The sequence below is a fragment of the Branchiostoma lanceolatum genome, chromosome 6 (genome assembly GCF_035083965.1).
Source record: "Branchiostoma lanceolatum isolate klBraLanc5 chromosome 6, klBraLanc5.hap2, whole genome shotgun sequence".
Lineage (NCBI taxonomy): Eukaryota > Metazoa > Chordata > Leptocardii > Amphioxiformes > Branchiostomatidae > Branchiostoma > Branchiostoma lanceolatum.
In genome coordinates, this window is record NC_089727.1 from 11662437 (window position 1) to 11683548 (window position 21112).

A 21112-nucleotide genomic window follows, 5' to 3' on the forward strand; every position below is an offset into this window, starting at 1 on the left:
TAATAAGATTCTAAGCATCACTATGATACATAAATACCAAACAGATCCAGCCTTCAGTGGGCCTTGGTTGTAGATACAGATGTTTCAACACTCATGGGCCAATTATGAAAAGAAAAAAAGACATTTTGAGAGGCACCTCCTTGGTACAATCACTGTTTAAAGTTACAGTACCATTATCTAGATATCACTATAGAAACATGCAGCATGACCAAACAAACAGGTCAGCTAGTCTATAACCTTGGAAAACTGGGACATCACAGATAAGGTAAACCATGCATGGAGTAGGCGTAAGTTACATGTGTGTAAATAGTTGTCATGGTCAGAACACTTTCCACTTTCCTATAAAGTCATGGAAGAAGAAAGATGCTAAGGTGTGCTGTAGACGAGTAGAAAGGCAACACTGATGACAAGATAATAGGAAGATGATGTGAAAGGGAGATTAAGTACCCAAGATATTTACATGTAAAAATACATGATAATCATAGTGTTCATACATTGCTCACAGGCTAGATATACAGTACTAATGTGGTACTTTCAAAGAGAATGTCTACATTATTGAGTTATAACAATGATTCATGGATAGGTGCCATACGGTAAATCTTGGAATGTTTGCAGTAGTTTTATTTTCAAGGTTTTCATGGTGACTTCTTTTTGCAAAATCATGACACTGTGAATATGTGTATTTCTACTGTATTATACAGAACTGTTTCAACCGTGAACTTCAAACCCCATGAAAACCTCCTTTCCCCATCTAATGCCAATTCAACTCCCCGAAAATAAACGAATTTACAGTAATTGATTGTTGGTTCACAAGTCTGATGAGCTGTACCTTGCCCCCCACAGACCGAACAGTGCAATACAGGTTATTCATTTATCTAATCAACATTAAAAGCACCATTCCCAGTACCAATTACCATAAAAGCTATCAGTAATTGCATTGGTGAAATCAATGTATATTGATAAGTAAAAAGCACTTAAAAGAAGACATATATTCGATGGCTAACTGTACTGGAATTCAACTTGAAGTTGAACTGCTGTTTTACAACCCCTCCCCAAGAACAGTTCATGTAACTAATCCTTTATAACTGATCCTCTTTTCAACAGTTCAAGCACTTAATCCACAGGCTTTTCAGCCAAGACAACCAGTGCAACATTTGTCACAATAACTGCCGGTTCAATCCCACAGCCACAGGTTGAGGCCCAATGGTGCTACCCTGTAGTTCAACCCCACACAATAGTGGTAACACCTGTTCTTGTGACTAATCACCAGTAGAACAACCAGGACGTGTATGAGGCATTGATTCCAAAAGAGAAAAGGCTTGGTCGTGTAACCCAGGGGGCATCAATTCTTCACTGAGCAAGAAATGAGTTTGCCATACTATCAAAAAGACATCTGTTTTTGAAAGAGCCACGCCTTATGCTAACATCTGTTTTGAACACGAGCAAGGAAAAGATTTCAATTCTTGAAACCGCCTACCATGGCTAGAAGAACCTAATGCTGTATTACTACAAGTACATGAGCAAGGTGGTATATCAAAAAATGTGTAACAAAAACGATTAAGATCTTGACGAAGCTCCTTTCTACTTTCAGAACACTTCAGCTTCCTACAGCTCTTCAAATACTAGTAAATTATTGCTGTTCAATAGAGCCCTATTGTCAGAAGAAGGCTTTAAAAACCAACATCGACCAGTTTACATATTGTGCTTCCTGTTTTTGGCAGACTGCAGGCTGTCCCATGAAATGTGATCTACTGTGAGGAACACTTGGCTTGTGGTGGTGCCAGGTTTAATCTCCTGGTGATTTGCCATGCCAGTCTATGGCACAAACCAGGTTCAACAGGCAAGGTCATCTGACAAGTCTAGGAGCCATGCCAACATCAGTTTATCTTTAAGGCTGTTAAAAGATAGGAGAGAGAGGAGTTATAACAGCAACAAAACATTTATTTTTGGGTATGGGTGACAAGAGAAACTGTGGGACACCCAAATTGCTGAAATCAAGGTCACATGAAAGTCACACTTCAATATGACTCAGTTACAAACTTTCAAAAAGTCATCATGAAACTTCACTTTCATAATTCTTGGATTAAGTTACATTAACATATGAAAAGGAAATAAACCATCTCACATGGTTCATTTCCTTTTCCAAAGTCAATGTTAACTTAATCTAAAAAGAACTTTGTGTCATAATCTTTTATTACAAATAAATGCTAATAATTAAGGTACAAACATTTTTGTGTTTTTAAGAAAAAGATACACTTGGGAACCAATGACTTTAATTGGCATTATCCAATGGCTTTTCAAAATACACTACTGTAGTATACTAAATACCTATGCTTCATTGATATTCAAATCAATTGTTAGGTATAGAAATGTACACAATACAGACTTTAAAAACCTATCTCTAATTACACATGTTAGGCCACAGCAAGTAAATTTTATGGATGACATCAGCGCGCTCATTAATTTTCGCCTGATTTTGAAAAAAAAAAACACGATTCTTTTACCCTTCGGCAATGGTCAACATACCGAAAATACTACAATTTGTTGCTAACTACAGTCAGTTCTATCGCAAAAACGTTCTAGATGCCATAAAAAGGCATTTGAAAATGTCAGAATTGTGAAAACTCCGTACAAGTGCATTGTACAATTATTGTGTATGCAAGCTGTAACAAGATTGCTCGTCGTCACGAACTTACAGGAAGACACTGTGCAGCCCTCATGCCAAACTTGTAATATAGTGTGTAATTTCTGTGCCATTATTATCAACAACGTGTAATCCGATGTGCTGTTCTTGAATGAAGTGAACTACTAACAAAATCGAAATTTCATTGCCCTCCGATGATATGTCCGACAAAGGCTCTGTGTTGTGCAATTGCTTGATATGATCCAGCAACGTTGAGGCTCAATTGCTCGCATTTGATGGCATGTGTTGACACAGTGTTCCATATGAATACCCAGTTGAATATAGTTGCTGCCCAGGTGTTCCATTGCATATGAGTGCCCATGATGGTATGACATGTTTACTTAGCCTCCGATGCAGACTCCTCCCGGCTGTTTTCTTTTTCAAGTTACAGTTTTTATACTATAATTACATTTTTTTTCTTATTGCTGGCCGGGAAGGAGTCTGCGTCCACTCCGCGTCTCAAAAAGAAATTAAAAATCACTTAGTGGCAATCGGCATGGACTTGTGAAGTCCGCGCCCCGCGGAGGGTGCACGCGCCGCTGGCTCCACGTTCTCGATCTCACGCCGTACCATGCGCCCTGCTTTGTCCCGACAAGTTTCCATAACTTGAGGTTCATCGGGGTCACCGTCTCTTTCAAAATACGAATGTCAGGAACTTACAAGCTAATACAGAACCTCCTTGGTTTGACATACGCCCGTAATTGATGATATTTCCCGAGAGGAGTGTGTAACTGTGGCAAGGGAGGTATGGGGTTTCCCCAGATTGAGGCCATCAGAGCTGCCGTCAAACTCAAAGGAAAGATTGTTTGGTGGTTTCTTGGGACCAGCGGCTGAGCTGACCATGGCAAATTGATTCCAAATCTGGCTAATTCCGCAACTTAGAAACCAAAGATGATGTTGCAAATCAGCCTAAGACATGTGAATCTGTTTTAGTGGCCGTCTGAAGTAGCGACCTCACTTGCCCCCCTCCCCAATTCTGTCTGTTACGGACTGACACATAAACATCCGACGAAACTAACCGACCGCCTTCAATAGCATAAATGCCCACATCGATTTAAAAGATAGTTTTGTCTCGCCTACGTTGCTGACCCCGACGTGTGTGTTATTTTTTTTAGCTGGAAATTTAACTCCCGTAACAAACCAGGCGTGTGCCGGGTCCATTCAGTCAATTGTTCCTCGCGTAAGTGTGAATTACCCTTGCGCGAACATGTGAATTGCCCTTGCGCGAACATGTTAATAGCCTCTCTGAAAGACTTTTCTAATCTTCTTTCCTTTGAGACGCCGAGTGGACGCAGACTCCTTCCCGGCCAGCAATAAGAAAAAAAAAATGTAATAGTATAAAAACAGTAACTTGAAAAAGAAAACAGCCAGGAGGAGTCTGCATCGGAGGCTAATGTTTACTGTTGAATCAAGGTGGTCTTATATTATATATGAAACGTCATTGGTTGAATACAGGAACAAAAGACCTGTTGGTCATGATATCATATTTTGTTGCCGCAAGTCTTGTTTAACAAGATTCATGATCTCAAAATTTGAAAATATAGGAATCTTGTTTTTTTTACCCGCCTTGTTTTTTTTTCGCCCTATCTCATTAATTTTGGAGTCTGCGGAGGATGTCATCCATAAAATTTACTTGCTGTGGCCTTATAGAAGATACCAGTCTTTAAAGTAAAGGTAAGGCAGTCGAACCCCAGACTGAGGACGAAGCACGACGCTTTTTCGTTAGCTAGTAGTGCAATGCGGCTTCGCTACAGCTCGCGTGTTTTTGACCAAGCACACAGGGTCACCCCTACTCTTCTCGATAAGTGTGTTGGGTTCTTTTACGTGCAGAGGTTTGGTGCCCTAAAGGTCCCTCATACACGGGGCCACCGGTTTTACGTCCCCATCCGATAGGACGATGCGCATCTTTTCCAGGCGTGTCCAGGCACGGGCGCGAACTCGGGCCGCTGGCTCCACGGAATTTGAACCAGATGTTGTGAGAGGCTACTCTCCAAGCAGAGGATGGGTTCCGGCAGGTTTTTGACTTGTTTTTAGGCGTTTTTGTCGGCCTTTCTACTTTTTCATTTTTTTTTTGTCTCTATAAACCCATCGCTGCAACACATTACAAGCGTTTTATAAGTAGGTGCGAAGCGTGCCCGGCCAGGCACGGGATTCCCTCCCCCTGCGCCACAGAACTTCCGGCCTAGTCAACGGTCGTGGCATTACTTGTCATGCTATGTTCTTTACGTAATGTTCTTACGCTTCTCGTATCCTTTGGCTAATTGCACTTACTTTCGTATGAAATAACTAAGATCATCTCAGCGTGCAGCGAAAAACATTGGGCTGGGGTTTCCATCTTTCCAATCCGCGATGCTCAACTCCGATCCAGACCGATTTTGACCGCCGTACCAGAAGACAAAGTACAGCCCGAAAATGTCCATAAATCCTCTCATTTTGACTACCCACTGCGGAAATGCGATGTTGTAGTGTGAGGAAATCGTAGAATCTCATAAAAGACTCTAAACCACCCACATGTGTATGCAAAACAATCACGGGGCACCATGTTGGAAGGTCGCTACGATGTCCGTCAGCAAATGATTTGCCTATGGTGACTGAACTCTTTTACCATAAAAGAACCATCAAAGACCGAATCACACAAAAAACTGTACTATCCTCTGGTGCCATTTGGGAATTTTCAAGCCTCTGTTTAGTAGAGCTTCATCACCAATTTCGCTGTTGTTGTTGAAAACTTCTCTTCCAATCTGAACACAGCGAGCGGAGGCATGCGTTAACCGCATGTAAACGTAAGGTACATGTTCCCGTTTGTAATTCATTTAATAACGATTCCTGATATAATTGCATAATTGATGCGCTTCAAGTTGAAACGCAATACACATCTATTTATATGCCTTATTCATGCACTAGTGTATTTTCTCAATTTTCTTGTGAGGTATCCAATGGAAATTTACGTTATGATGCTATCAATGTCCATGCCGGCGTGAGATCAGCCTGTCGCATGAATAGGGCAGTCAGCGGGGGACCGGCGCGGCCCCGTGAAAGCCGCTACACTTGCCGGATGTGTGATAATCCGGCGCAATAAAATTGTTACCACTAATGATAATCTAATGGTTCTCGGGGAGGAGTACTGCCACCTTTCTTCAATGGAAGTAAATAGGTTTGCCCCGCCCCGAGGTCAGTGCCGGCAGAGGTTGGGTTTATAGAGAAAAAAAAAGAAAAAAAAGTAGAAAGGCCGACAAAAACGCCTAAAAACAAGTCAAAAACCTGCCGGAACCCATCCTCTGCTTGGAGAGTAGTGAGAGGCAGATTGCGCAGACCTCTACACCACGCGGACACAAAGTGCTTATGACCTTTCAAAACATACTAGTGATGACAGTGATGTCTACTGACTTTTAGACCATGTGACAAGGATGTCACAGGGGCTTTTAGCCCATCTAATTGCTGTAAAAAGATTAAATAATTGGATAGATAGAAAAACGTTTTGAGCAACTCAAAATAGAAAAATGTCACATCTGGTAAATGGTTGTAAAAATGTCTCTCATTAAATAAACCCATGGCCTTGGGATGAATAAAGAGGCCTAGGAAAATCAATGTTGTGTTTGTGACGACATTCCTAAAAAATTAGGTAGGGATTTCTTTTTTTAGGTTTTGGCTGAAGTGATCCTAGAAAAACTGAAATGCATCAGGACACTTTCAACATCATATTTTAATCATATCGCACAATTTTCTACTGTAACAGAAAAGAGAACATGTTGTAAAACATCTTACAATATCACTCAGATGTCAGATCAAAAATTTTATGTCCCTTGCCAGCGGTCCCCTTTGAATTGAATTCCCTGCTGAAATAAATGAATTTACAGTATATGGGCTTTGAACAAAAATATGCGTGCATAAAAAGGACAACCTTTTTGCTTGTTGCCCTTGAAAATCTGAGATGGAGAACACTCCTCCTGTGCATAACTAGGTCATGGTTCAACTTCAGGGTCACAACAACTGCAGCCAGCCATAGCCTAGTCTGGGCCATGGTTAAGTGTCTGTTTTGCTGAGTGTTTGACCAGACATAGGATACACTTAAGTGTTTTTAGATCGTCTTGTCCTAGTCTTAAACCCAGCTGTTGTCTGACTCTTGAACCGTTCCAAGAAGTTGAAATAGTCTTCACAGCAGACCAATACACGTCACAAGTAGAGTGCTATTTCAAGAAGTCTGGCTTTAAAATTCCACTACCCCTAGGACATCAGGCCTACTTAATATGGCTCAACCTTTGGCCTCCCTGTCACTCTGGCCCAGAATTCCTGACATGCTCCCAGATAGGCCCATACCAACTTCTGGCCAGTAAAAGTACCCTGGTGTGTTGTGTTGTGAGAATGTGGACCAGTCTCAGGGGCCGTCCCTGAGTGACAAGAATCCCAGTGAGATTCTAAGATTACTGTACACAGTGGCAACTTTCTTAGACTATCAGGAATGTCTGCTGGAGCAGGACCAATCATTTGTTTCCACATCTTAGATTAACTTACTTCAAACACTATTATGTACTATGTAGAATAATGATACGTTTGTAACTAAAATATAAGCAATTGAAGAGAGAGAAGAATTTTCCCTAACTGTTTAGGAGTTCCTGGTATAAATGTGACCTAGATCGAGTAACCCAGACTTCTGTATCTTATCAAGCTATCTGGGTCTATTCTGATGGCTTGGATCAGCTATAGGTTTATCATGCACATACAATGAATAACAGATCTAAATCTTCTATGTGGTTTCAGCAACTGGTCTCTCAATTTGAATGCCAAATCTAGACTTGCTACAGACATGTGTAATATCCATTCTAAAGTTCAAGTCTCTTCTATGAACATTAGGAAACATCTGATTCTCTTACGTTTGTCCGTATGAGTAATATGATGGTCTTGTTAGCTTTCCTATCACTTTGGAATTGGTCATAACAGTTTCCATTTCAAAAGCCAAAGCTTGAGATACATGTATGCAAGGGTAACAATTAAGACACAGGCTTATTTTTCAAAGCCTTCACTGGCATTAATTTAAACCTTTTCTGTTTTTGACAATAGGTGCGTCCATCTGTACAATACTGGTGTCATCTTTTCCCTTTTTAAAACCTTCCCTTTGTCTGCCTGACCCTGTTGCTCCCGCCTGTATCCCAGGCTAAAAGTCACCTAAGCCTGCACTTTACACACACCGCTGGTCCATTTGTCTTCCTCCCATTCCTCCATACATAAAGGGAACTGAAGAACAAGGCAAACAGGGGGATGCCTTCTCTTTTGTTAGAGATGCATGGAGAATCCACACTGGCAGGCTCTGAAGCTGATGAATAAAACCTTATGTAAACTTGGTTACAAACCCAAGATTGATCCGTTAAACTGGATAGACTATCTAATCATAAGTAAAATGCCGGCATCTTCAAAAAATTCATATTATCTGATTATCTAAGATACATCTCTTCATCTAAACCATGTATGTTTGCAGTATCAAGTATGCAGCCAAACGATGATTTAAACAGCATTTTATCTGAAGTTTATTGCAAGTTCGTGCCCGTGGGCTAATTGCAAATACATGATAAAAACATAGGAAAAACATACATGCGTCAGTAAACTGTGTCTGACTTTGCTGTAACAATAGGTTACTGGTACTATATACAATTGTTGGCTATATCTAAATTAGCTGGGTTTGACTTCTTTTTTGGAAGCAGTGGAAGACGAACGTTTATCAACAGAGAGGTTATACTCATAATTTTTATAGTCATCATCAGCCTACCCCCATCTTGTGAAACGATGGGTTTGCTTTTATGGTGGACCTTTCCATATTGCAGATTTTTTGTTTGTTTCATGTCTGCTTATAGCCCAACTGTTTAACAATTTCACACCTCTCTGTTATTACAAATAATAAACAGAAACCAACCCTGAAAACACTGGCTGAACAAGACTGCAAGTTGGCTCTGAGTCCTTGGAAAATATTTTCTGCCTTCTTTTATCCCATTTCATGGGAACTGAGTCTGAAAACAACCATTCATCAACAAACTTTCAGAGTTCAAAGTTGACATTAATTTGTGAACTCGTAAATCACAACAATCAACTTTTAGTTTTACTGTTGTTCTCAGATTACAAATATTAAGCAACTTCTACATAAAAGTAATACATCTTGTTTAAAAAACCTAAGGACAATTCGATACAAATTCAATCTTCATATTTGAACTTCAACCTTAATTTTGACCGGATATGCACCGGTAGATAACAGTATTGTCCTCATGAGCAATGAATTAATTACCAAGGCAAATATAGCAACATCATGCAAAACCCACCGGACAGCTCCACTGAAAAATGTCTCCTAATCACATTTACACCTTTAGGAAACCAATCCTAACCTGATTCATCTGCCACACAAGGTTTCCTCAAGACAAAAATGCATCAACTGGTTCCCCTTTGGGATATAGTGGTTTTCACATTCAATGAGTCACTTGTAAGAGAAACGGTTGAGTGTGTGACCTTTGAAATCCTAAGCTCTTATGCAGGAAAACCTCTTGTGATACCCAGAAGGAAGATCTCTTTACACATACAGTGCCAGCATTTCTAGATTCTAGCAGACCCAAGCATTGCAAAAACTCTCTACAACCGCAACAGCAAACATTGCTTTATCAATATTGCAATCACTCAAGTGCGTTGAGAATGGACCACATCCATTAAAATATTCCCCCTGTGAAATATGACATGAAATATCAATATAACTTGAACAAGGGAGTAAAAATGATAATTCATAAACATGAAAATATTTGGTGGTTGTGTGTAATCATGACTTTCCGTTCCCATCCTTGTGATTTATGTGAGAGTAAACACAGGCCGTCCCTGACTGATGCAGGACCTGTCCCTAACCTTCCTCTCATGGAGATCTACTTTTAGTTGATGTCTTCTCACCAAACAGACAAGAATTTCTAGAGACCAAAAGACCATAAACAGACGTACTGTTGATTAAAGCCTGTCTGTGATGCTGTGTGTTGCACTGATAAAAGCAAGTCATATCCCCTTATCTTGAAAAACCTTTATAATTATATGGAAGATACATGTAGTATCCTCCTAACCTAACCCTTATATCATAAATCATAAGCACTTAGACTTATGAATATTTCAACAGTATTTATCATTTCAATTCCAAAAGATTATGGAAGTAGGTTATATGCTTTGTTGCATTTCTGGTATTCTGGAATAAATGTCATCACGTGTAAGTGTTATCTATCATTAGATATAGGTAAAGCTACCTCTTTAGAAATTGTTTTGATACATTGCAATTGTTTGAAACATGTCCTGATCCCTGGAGTATAGGGTCTACTGGGCATATTCTAATTCTGTATTATAATACTGGATAATCCTTTTATCTGTGATGGAATTTGACCTTCCCTGGGAATAGGTGACCTGGAAATAAGAGTCTTGCACAAGGAAAAACTATGGAATTTCTCTGGTGGCTAGTTGTTATGTGTGTCCGTTTATGAAAGATGAAAATTGAAATGTGGTGATACTGGCAGCACTTATTACACTGTAGAAAATATTGTTAAAATTAATGGCATTGATGACAAAAGTCAACACAAGGAAAAGACAATGCTGCTAAAGCAATATTGGCAGTTTTGTACTTTGATATTTTACCAGATTAATACTGGCAGTAACATTCATGGAAAGAATACTATGATACTACACTATGAAAAGTTTCCCCTCTAGGCACATGGGAACAGCAGGCAGGATGCCAAAGAATTACCAGTGAACTCAACAAGAGAGGAAGAATACAGCCCCTCGACCAGCCCTGACCCTATTCAGATCGGCTGAAATTTGGCATTTGTTAGTGGCTACCACTGGTGCTTTACACATTCCTGGCAGCTATTCTTCAAACAAAGGCATCCATGTACACACAACATGACTAATTTAGATAGTCGGTGAGTCAACAGCCACCCTAGTGGGATCCCATGTAGGATAAGAGAATTCCCTGTTCCTCACCTCTGCTGATCAGGGGGGGAAACAAGCCGTTGTAACAAATAATACTGAGCCACCATTCCCACTGCAACTGGGGAATATTTGGCAATCAAAGTATCTGATCTTTTTCAATATCATAATTCATGTTAACGTTATATTTGTTCAACTGTGATATTCAATTTTGTGAAAGACTTGCAAAACGTCTACCAACTGATGCTACTTCCTTATATTTCCTTATATAACTGAGTTTTCTTAACAATGAAAAGGAATTCAAGTCCAGAACGTCAATAGTCACTACATGTACATATCATATAATGTGTAGTGAGAGACCTGTCAAAAATGTTTGTTGTATAATTCTTGGAGATATTTGAAAAGGAAAATGCCAAAGTGACAAACATTTTTCATAACATCAGAATTATTAGTTTATCCATCTTTCTTTAACCCATTAGTCAATTATCAAACAGTTTACATAGACTGAGTGGGTGGGGTCATGGCATGAACAGGAAGTAAGCCAAGATGTATTATCTGTGAATATTGGGATTTGAAAAATTGATTTGAATTGGGCATCCAGCTGAGACATTTAATCATCACTTTCCTCCATAGTTCAAATGATTTTGGGCAATTTCAAAAAATTCATTTGGTGGGAATGGTCAGGGTAATGGCATTTTCAATAAGAAGGGTCATCTCTCAGTGCGCCCTAGGGAATGATTATTTCACTCTCAATAGTTGAACCCCCCTGAGGGGTAGAAATCCTAACAACACATACAGGAAGCAAATGCCAATGCAATCATCATCAAAACAATCAGTCTGTAATGCAAAGAGAGATGCACTATGATTCTTGCAAGCAACCGCGCCCCTTTCTTCGCAACGAAATTCCTTCAGTCCCTAGCCACCTTTGTGTTGTATCTTGCCAGAAAATGGAGGTGTGTTTATGCGTTCTTGGCGATCAGGATTGTCACGGAATTTTGTTGATATAAATTCCACTTGGAAAGCTCGATACTAAAACGCAGGGAGCTAACAAACTGTTGGTTACGAATGATTTAAACTCCTTCAAATACGGTACTTGACAATCGGTCAAGGGGAATTTGATATAATTTGTTCCACCCTCCCCAGTCGGACATCCAAAACTTCGGCACGCCTCCTGAGCTAATGATCCTGTACAGCTGATCTCCCGCGTTATATCACGACACGGGATTTCTGTAGTCATTCGGTGACAAACTGCCGACACTTCTTATGGCAATGGCGCGCCAAGTTCGCGCCAGAAACATATCTGGGGTGATAAGGACCGGATTTTTACGTGGAGACATTTTTGCGGCAGGGGAATTGAAAGTAGACCGCCCTCGTCCCCTCATGACAGGAAGCAAAGTTTCCGAAGTCCTGTCACAAGATCGCTGAAGTCCTTGGTCTGGTACGGGAGGAAAACAAGTAGACAGTGTCTAGAGCCACTTAACGTGGCATTCATGAATGAGAGATGTTGTAAAAGTACTTACTTCTGGCTGCTTGAAGAAGGGTCTTGGACTCCTTGATAAGCTGCTTGATGGCTTGAGAGGTCCGCTCCAGTTCGGCCTCGTGTGTGTGGATGTTGTCCCGAAAGTACGGGCTGTCTGTGTAACACTCGCTAAATTCCAACGGAAGGAGCCCCATCTTGGGCTAAGTCCTAGATTTGGGCTGTATCAGCGTGAAAACTCCGTGAAAAACGAGGTTTTGGGCAGGACAAACTTGGGGAACTCGGAAGACACCTCCAAGTTTCACGGCTCGTCACTGACTAACGGTGCGCATGCGCCCATCCCAGCAGCCACTGCGATCCATCATGGCCGTCCGAGTCTGATCCGGAACACGCGAGTCGCCGGGCTGTCAGTTTATCAGGTATTTCTCGTTATTTACGGCGCTGTGTCAAGATCTAACTATGCAGCGTTGCAAACAGGTCATGTATAGCGCGTCTCTGACCGTCAAATGAAGTATCCGCACCGCTGTGGCCGCGGCACACGGCGAGTCATTTCATCCATTTCCCATCATGATATCCCACATGTCCCCCCCATACTTTGATTGTGACGTGGTGTGACCAGCTGTTTCAAATTCAGTGTATTTGAAGATGTCGCAATTACGACAGAAATAAACTTGTATCTATGCAAAGGTACCCGGGTCCTGAGTCCAGTCTGATCTTGATGCACTAACAGATTGGCAAAATCGTTGGCTTATGTCGTTCAATCCCTCTAAATGCCACATCCTCCATATCAGGGTTTGCGGATTCGATGGGGTGGTCTACTAGGTGGGCTAGTGGGGTGGGCTACCTCAGCATTGTACCCTTTCTGGGCCTCAAGGCTATTCATGGGGGTTAAGTATCGAATGGAATTTCCTTGAGGTTCCGGGTCGGAGTTCAATTGTGACCGGGGGTTGGGTCATGACCCGGTAATCTGCCGGAAGTGCGTGGTCGTCACCCTGATTTCTGCCCGAGATTGCTTGGTGATGGTTTAAGCTGTGTCTGAATATTTTGAATCTTCTGAAAAGCCCGTGAGTTGTAGTATTTTTGGGCGCGGTGCAGTTGGTTCGCTATCGAAGCCTTTTTTGTATTAGTCCGCGGGAACGGTGATGCGGTTTTCTCGCCTGATGACCCAAATAGCATCGTTTTTAATGCATTTTCACCGAATTTGCGTCATCGGAGATTGCGAAAAAGTTATCACATGACTTTCTTATTTTTTTCATTTTTCAGAGACACCATTTACTAAGCTTTCTCAGCATATATGCCGTGACCCCAGGAAAACTCGTTTTTTCCGAGCAGGTTCGATCAAAAAAGTGTAAAAAAATGATAATTTTCGGATGCCAAATTTACATTTTACTATGGTTTCTACCCAAAATAAAGGGACAACGGACAATACCGATAAATACATCGGAAAACAGCAGAAAACCGCTTTTCGACCATGTGATTACATTTTCCGTCCTACTTTTCTCGGCGGAATTGTAGCCCGTCGACCTGAGGGTGTCGGCCTACATACGAAATCGCAAAAAAACTCCGGTCCGAGACCTTGAGGAAAAGATGGGTCACTCTGTGGGTGGACCGGAAGGAATGCAACTGATCATATTGCTTTGGGGATGCTACAGTGGGGGGTGGAGGTAGGCAATGAACATACATTTACATCGTGCAGGAGTTTGTTATCCCCAGTTTTAGATTTTTAAACATGGAGGACCATGTTCCCTGTTCCTTTACTGCTCAGTCAAGCCAACAGGACAGTAGCATTGTGGCTACACGAAAGAAATGAGCAACAAAAGCAACACTATACATTGTACAAACACACACACAACATTCCAACCCACGCTCATGTACTGACACACATAACCACAAAATTTTAATACATTTTACATTTGTATACAAGCACATGCATTTAGGTACATTCTAGTCTATATGTGAGACATATGTTTTGAATTTTGTCAAACAAAGGCTCTCTCATTCCCTAGCTGCCCTATCCAGCTTCCAGTTTATTTCCCCTTGTACCTCTTCCCTTACATCCTATTGTATACTGAGTACTTAGAAGTTTGTTTAATATCATGATAAATGGCTTTTCTACCAGTCTTGGTGGAGTTCATTGCTGACATCTATCAGCTGTTGCCTTCCGTCTAGCCCACCCACAGTTTGACCCAGTTTCTCTTCAAGGAAATTCCATAAGAGGCCAAACCCCCATGCATAGCCTTGAGGCCCAGAAAGGGTACAATGCTGAGGTAGCCCACCCCACTAGCCCACCTAGTAGACCACCCCATCGATTCCGCAAACCCCTCCATATCACCCGTAAAAAGCACCCCATTCTAACTCAGTACTCCCTAAGTGGAGAAGCCCTCACCGGTGTCAAGTCCCACCCCTATCTTGGAGTACAACTGTCCGATGATCTGCGGTGGGACACCCATATCAACTACGCCACTAGCAAAGCCGGCAGGGTACTAGGGGTCATTCGGCGCAATTTGACCCATTGTCCATCTAGGGTCAAGGCCACTTGTTACAAAGCGCTGGTGCGGCCCCACTTGGAATATAGTGCCACCGTCTGGGACCCGTACACCACCAAAGGGATACAGGCGGTGGAGGCCGTCCAGCGCAGGGCCGTCCGAGTGACTCTGAATGACTACCGGCAGACTAGCAGCGTGACACAAATGCTCAATGATCTGCAGTGGACCCTTCTCTCTGAAAGGAGGAGGAACGCCCGTCTCACCTTTTTCTATAAGCTAGTTAATAACCACATCAATATTAATACAGATAGTCTACTGAAACCAGCTCAGGGGCGCACCCGGGGAAGCCATACGCTCAAATTTCAACCACTTTACGCCCGAACAGACTCATTTAAATATTCTTTTTTCCCTCGCACCATACCCGAGTGGAACGCCCTGCCTGGCGCGGTTGTTACGGCTCCCACCGTTGAGTCTTTCCGCGCCAGGTTGGAGGCCTGCCCGCCTTAGCCTGGGACCTCCTCCCCCCTACTTTGCCCCTCGCGGGGTTATCTGGGGGTATATTAAGTTGAAGTTGAAGGGTCACGGGTTCCTCACTGGGTACCGAGTGATGAACGCGAGAAGAAAATGGTGTCGTCACTGGACGTCCAGCACCGAAGAAAGTTCATCACCAGAAATCCAGTGACGACCGGCTTTATTCCAGTACTGAAGCCCCCTCGGTGCTGGAATTCCAGCACTGAATGTTGCCTCGGTGCTCGGTTTCCAGAAATGAACTCCGCTCATCACTGAGTTTCTAGTGATGATCTCCGCTCGTCACTCGGGTGCCAGACAAGTAAGGCTGGTTCAAAGGTCATTCATCACTGGTAACCCAGTACGGAGGTCACTCGTCGCTAGATAACCAGTAACAAAAGTCCCGCGGTCACGGGTTCCGCGCTAGATTTACCAGTGATGAGTGACACCCTAGTACTGGAAGCCGAGGGATGACATTATTTCGTTAGTGGCCTTCCAGTAGTCACGTCCTATTATCACTGGAATGTTCCAGTGCTAACTGTTAGACAATATTTTGTGTACATTTTGAGTCGATACCGTTACGGCGTACTACAGGAAGGCAAAGGGAACCTTTATAGATTTTTTAATTATCCGTTTGTCAGTGTTATGTTCTTTTGTATGACACAAACAATTATTTATTCAAGCATCAGGATATATTTTATTCACTAGTTTGACAGTTTGCAGTATATTTTTACAACATAATATATAATGTCGCAGCTCCATTATCGATCTTAGTTTGAACTATGAGTCTTATCTGACTTACATGTTACAATCTGAATAAATACAAGGCTCAACTGTAGAGGTACCATCTTTATTGTTGATCGTGCTTTTGTGATAGACAATATCTACGCACTAGTCTGGCCTTTGTGATATCCGTTTTTAGCAAGACAATAACAGGTGTTTTATCTGCGCACTAATCTGGCCTTTGTAATGTCCATATGTTAATCGCTTGTAGCGAGACAATATCTGTGCAATAATCTGGCCTTCAGTGTGCTATCCGTTTTAGCAACCGTCACTTGAATTTGTATTTTGGACTTTTTTCGTAAGCATAACGTTACGTAAATTGACGCGTACGTTAGCGTAAACTGCATATCGGATTAGCTGGCTCGGTTTACAATTACGGTGCGGAATCTATCGTCACCAGCTCAGGTTTGCCCAGGTCAAAATAGAAGCTCCTTGGTTTGCCACAGTGGAACATTTGTCGTCACTGGTTTTCCACAATGGAATATTTGTCATCACTGGTTTTCCAGCCCCGCAGGTACTCTCATCTCTCGGTTTCCAGTGATAATACAGGGATTTCCAGTAACGAAGTCGCCTCATTGCTGGACGCCCACAGATGACAAAACTTCATCACTGGAAGTCTAGCGATGAAGGCACATTCGGTGCTGGACACCGAGTGATTACTAAGGAACTCGTGACCCCGGTACTTTTGCTGTATCTATACATTATCTTTTATTCTTTTAAAACATTCACCCTCCCTACACTGTTAACTATTTGCTGCTCACATTCCAGTGTTATAAGAAGTTAACAAAGAAAAAGTTCAAAGATGCCAAAGAAGAAGACAGGAGCCCGGAAGAAGGCGGAGAAGCAGAAGATGAGACAGAAGGAGATCAGACAGGCCAAGGACAATGTCAGCATCGTGGATCATCCCTGTAATTTTGTTATGGTAAGTTCTGTTCTTAGCCATGCTTTTTAGACACTGCGCTTATTTGTTTAACAGTTATTAAATGAATCATTTAATGAACAACAAAGTTCTTTATTTACAACCAAGGAAATGGTAATAGCCGAGTTTCGATGACCATCTATCATCTTCTTCAGGTAAATGATGACAGGCTCACTTTGCACCGCAGTTAGGTGTCACTGCTTACAATGTGGTCTAAAAAAAGTATATAAAGTATCTAAAGTATACAAACGTTATTGAATTAAATTCTTGAGATAGACTCACTAGAGGATACAGGTTATAACTTATATATCAGGGAGAAACTTATCATATTTCCTTTTCATTTCAGGAATGTGACAAATGTAGAAGGTGAGCCATTTACATATTCACAGTAGCATTCTACATATTATCTAACCAAATACAATGTATGACATTTTTATTTGTTGATTAAGTCTGGTACTGTGTGATATTGATGGTGGTTTTTCTCTTGTTCATCAGGAGACAGAAAACAAGAGCATTTTGTTATTTCTGCTCACATGTCCAGAAACTGCCTGTTTGTGCAAGCTGTGGTAAGTCAGACACTTTCTGTTTGGAATTCTCACCATACAGGCAGGATTGGAAAAAAATTCAATTTATATTTACAATCTGACATTTATTGAAGCCCTTTTTGTATAATGTCCTTTTATCAGATGCCCAGGAGGTATGTTGGGGTTTCATCAATTTTTTTTCTCTTTTTTCCAGCAAAAACTAAATGTATGATGAAGTCTGGGGACTGTGTAATCAAACATCCTGGCCAGTACACCACAGGGATGGGGATGGTGGTGAGTGCAAACTACAGCTAGGACCAGGAATTTCTTTCTCTTTACAAGTGCATGTACAAAATTAGTGTGAAATTTTCTTGATAGGGAAATGGGTTTCATGCATGAGTAGCTGAATTTGTTAAAGGCCAGCACATGACATGTTCTGTTTTATGCCAGGGTGCAATTTGTGATTACTGTGAGGCCTGGGTGTGCCATGGTAGGAAGTGCCTGTCCACACATGCCTGTGAGTGTCCACTACAGGATGCCTTATGCCTGGAGTGTGATAGAGGTATCTGGGATTCAGGTAGGAGTTGAACCATCAGAAATATAGGAACTGGTCATACAAAATGATGCCTTATTTCTACAATACCCTATGTGTGTTCATATTGTTATCACTTATCAGCAATCTCTGCAACCTATGTCCTGCCAAATGCTGCCATGTTGACTTTTATTAGTTGGAAAGAATGTAATGTGTTATGTGTAATGTGTAATGTCTAAGGCAAACTACAGCCATTGAAAGGCCTTATTATGTTATGTATCTTTGTATGTCTGCTTACAGGTGGCAGGTTTTTCAAGTGTGCCTATTGTGACAACTTCCTGTGTGAGGATGACCAGTTTGAACACCAGGCTAGCTGTCAAATCCTGGAGGCAGAGAACTTCAAATGTATGTCAAAATTTTAACTCTAACATCTATAAGGCCACAGCAAGTAAATTTTATGGATGACATCCTCCGCAGACTCCAAAATTAATGAGATAGGGCGAAAAAAAAACAAGGCGGGCCAAAAAAAACAAGAGGCCTATATTTTCAAATTTTGAGATCATATGTCTTGTTAAACAAGAATTGAAGCGAGGAAATATGATATCATGACCAACAGGTCTTTTATTCCCGTATTCAACCGATGAGGTTTCATATATAATATAAAACTTCCTTGATTTAATGTAAACATGTCATTGTAGATGTGTATACATCTCAATAGACTAACTACAACAAATGCAGAAAAGAGCTTGTTGTACCATCATTTGAAGCAACTACACTGGGAATTCATATGCGATGAAACACCTTGTGTATACAGCTCAATTAACTAGATCCCACCCCCCACCCCCCAATTATTCATATAATGTCCTTGCTAGAACAAATGCAGAAAACAGCTTGGTATTATACCATCATGGGCAGGAACTACACTGGGTATTCATAGGCAATGAAACACCTTAGACTGTCAACGTCTACGACATATTTGCCAATTTTTGGCATGTTGACCACCGTCGGAGGGCAATGAAATTTCTTGTTTTTTATTTCGAAATCAGGCGAAAATTAATGAGCGCGCTGATGTCATCCATAAAAATTACTTGCTGTGGCCTAATAGGCCAAAACTCAAAACAGATCAAGTGTGTCCAAGTTGTATACGTGGCAGAGGGATGGCAAGAGAAAAAAAAATCGCTGCGCACTTCATCATGTCCATGCAGGTTTGTCAGGCATAGTCACATTCGTTGTTGGCCGTCATACGATTTTGATGTCATAGAATTTTCATGCAGGCTGACAGAACCAACTGCAGACAAGGATCTTAGGCAACTTTTTCTGTAACAAGCAGGGCTGTCTCCAGCTTTAAATTTTTTTCCGTCCCTCTCAATTTATGAGAGCCAATGTTTTAGTTTTCGTTGTCAAAATAAAATCTATCATTCTAAGCCTATAAAATGCATTTTTATCAATATCATGTCAAGAAGTTCCCATTTTTGGGACGGACAGTGTGACATTTTTTCCCATCCCAACAAGCAAATTTCCGCCCAGGGACGGAGGGACGGGTCCTGGAGACAGCCCTGGTAATAAGACAGCTGAATTTTGTATGACACATGAACAACTATCCCAAGAATGCCCTTAGTTTGTGGTCATATGATGAGCCCTATGTTTACTACCACAGAAAACAATGAAGATGGGTAACCAAAGAGTTAAAATGATGATTTGATGATGATACAGTCTATTTCCCTTATGCTGGATATTCATTCCTAAGATTGGATGAATGAATTCATATGAATGGAACAGAATGTTTTTGTACAGTACAGTTGAAATGTACATCAACCTTGATTCCAATTCTACACATCTACCATACAGGTATGTCCTGTAACAGACATGGCCAGTACTCCTGTATGAGATGTAAGGTAGGTGAATCAGTCCTTCATCCCCTTAACATTACCTTGTCTTTTTGACCTTTCCTCCATCATACTCAATGTTTTATGGAGATAAATCTCCAAACAAAATACATGTATTAATAGCCCATCAAAGGTAATCAGCCAAGGACTGTTCATTTTGCAGGAAATGATTTGTTTGGAGGCCAGGCTAGGAGACCTCTCTTTCCAATCTTGTATACACAAATCTGTCTATACCATCCTTTCAGTACAGCATGAAGCAGCAAGTTCCCTTTTTTTAGTTTTCACCGCTTGTAACTAATGAATCCCTTGGTCCCTTTAGACTGCGTACTGCGATGACCATGTGAAGAGGAAGGGGGCTAAGATCAGTAAGGGCCAGCCTGTCACATGTCCGAAGTGTGGGCACAACACCAGAGAAACCAAGGATCTCAGTGTGTCAAGTAAGTGGTTTAAGCCCTTTAACAGTACTGATGAAGCTTTTGGGTATGTTGCTATCTTATCAAACTATTCCATTTTGTAAGAGTAAATTGACTTAGAAAGATGTGTCTTTGTTCTGTTCTGCAGCGAGGAATTATGACTATGGGAGGCAGACAGAAGATGATGAGGCTTCAGGAGGCTGGGGCTATGCCTCCTATGGGGGGTACAGTGGATACAGCTATGGCACTGCTGATGGGGAAGATGACGATGGTAAGGATCACTTTTGCATCTCATTCTTGCTCATATTATTGGAATCTTGTATTCAGTGTTGAATTTCAAAAGACTCTGTAAGGTATGCAACTGTCGTCATGGCTTTCTATAATTCAAGGATTGTGAGCATTTTGATGATATTGTTTCTTTTCACAGATGATGATGATGATGAGTCGGAAGAAGAGGATGAGGAAGAGGAGGAAGATGTGTCCAACCCTCTGTCTGACCTCAACCTGGGTGCCACCTACGCTAGCGGTTATCAAGAAGAATATAACAAATACGAGGACTGAGAGCAAAGCATTTTGTTTTACTCCTAGTCCTTGGAAACTACTTGTTTGAAGGGCAGATTGCAACTGTTTGTGTAGATTGATAGAAATTTGTTTATCTGGTTTTGACAGGCAATGGCAAGGCTTTTTCTGCCTTTTGGCAAGTCAAGAAATATGAGATTCTTACAGAAGGACCCTCCTAAGCTGCTACAAGTGCCAACTAATGGATGTTTGTTTGACAGGATGCATGCTTCTTATTGAAATTATAGCAAATTGCTAAAAAAGTTATTTGGATACCATGATCAGGATATATGCAGAAGCATCATCCTCAGTTTCAAGTTGAACTTAAATGTTTTAAACTTGCAAAGTAGTGCTATATGTAATTCTAACTTTGAGAATAAAAGTATGAATGGAAAGTAAGGATGTTTGCTTTTCA

General features: G+C 41.3%; 2 protein-coding genes across 26 annotated transcripts in view; one reads left to right on the top strand and one right to left on the bottom strand.

Moving 5' to 3' along the window:
- LOC136436615 (rho GTPase-activating protein 26-like) overlaps positions 1–12410 on the bottom strand; it is a 48062-nt gene extending 35652 nt beyond the window's left edge. For 18 of the 24 annotated variants that reach the window (XM_066430733.1, XM_066430747.1, XM_066430745.1 and 15 more), the window contains exon 1: positions 12133–12409. In XM_066430733.1, the coding sequence (XP_066286830.1) occupies positions 12133–12286 (154 nt within the window). In that variant the 5' untranslated portion in view covers positions 12287–12409. Of the gene's footprint in view, positions 1–12132 lie in introns of all 24 variants that reach the window. The other 6 variants (XM_066430757.1, XM_066430754.1, XM_066430756.1 and 3 more) reach the window with 2 other exon arrangements.
- Positions 12407–21096, top strand: LOC136436618 (zinc finger protein 330-like). Of its 2 annotated transcripts, none has more exons than XM_066430762.1 (11): positions 12407–12508; positions 16634–16787; positions 17131–17150; positions 17280–17350; positions 17523–17602; positions 17759–17885; positions 18141–18245; positions 19689–19735; positions 20046–20163; positions 20288–20410; positions 20567–21096. In XM_066430762.1, the coding sequence occupies exons 2-11, from the start codon at positions 16668–16670 to the stop codon at positions 20698–20700; spliced, it is 945 nt and encodes a 314-aa protein (XP_066286859.1). In that variant the 5' UTR covers positions 12407–12508; positions 16634–16667; the 3' UTR covers positions 20701–21096. The 2 variants fall into 2 exon arrangements, with proteins under 2 accessions (XP_066286859.1, XP_066286860.1); XM_066430763.1 differs by having other exon boundaries at positions 12412–12508; positions 20288–20406; positions 20566–21096.
- The last annotated feature ends 16 nt before the right edge of the window (positions 21097–21112 follow it).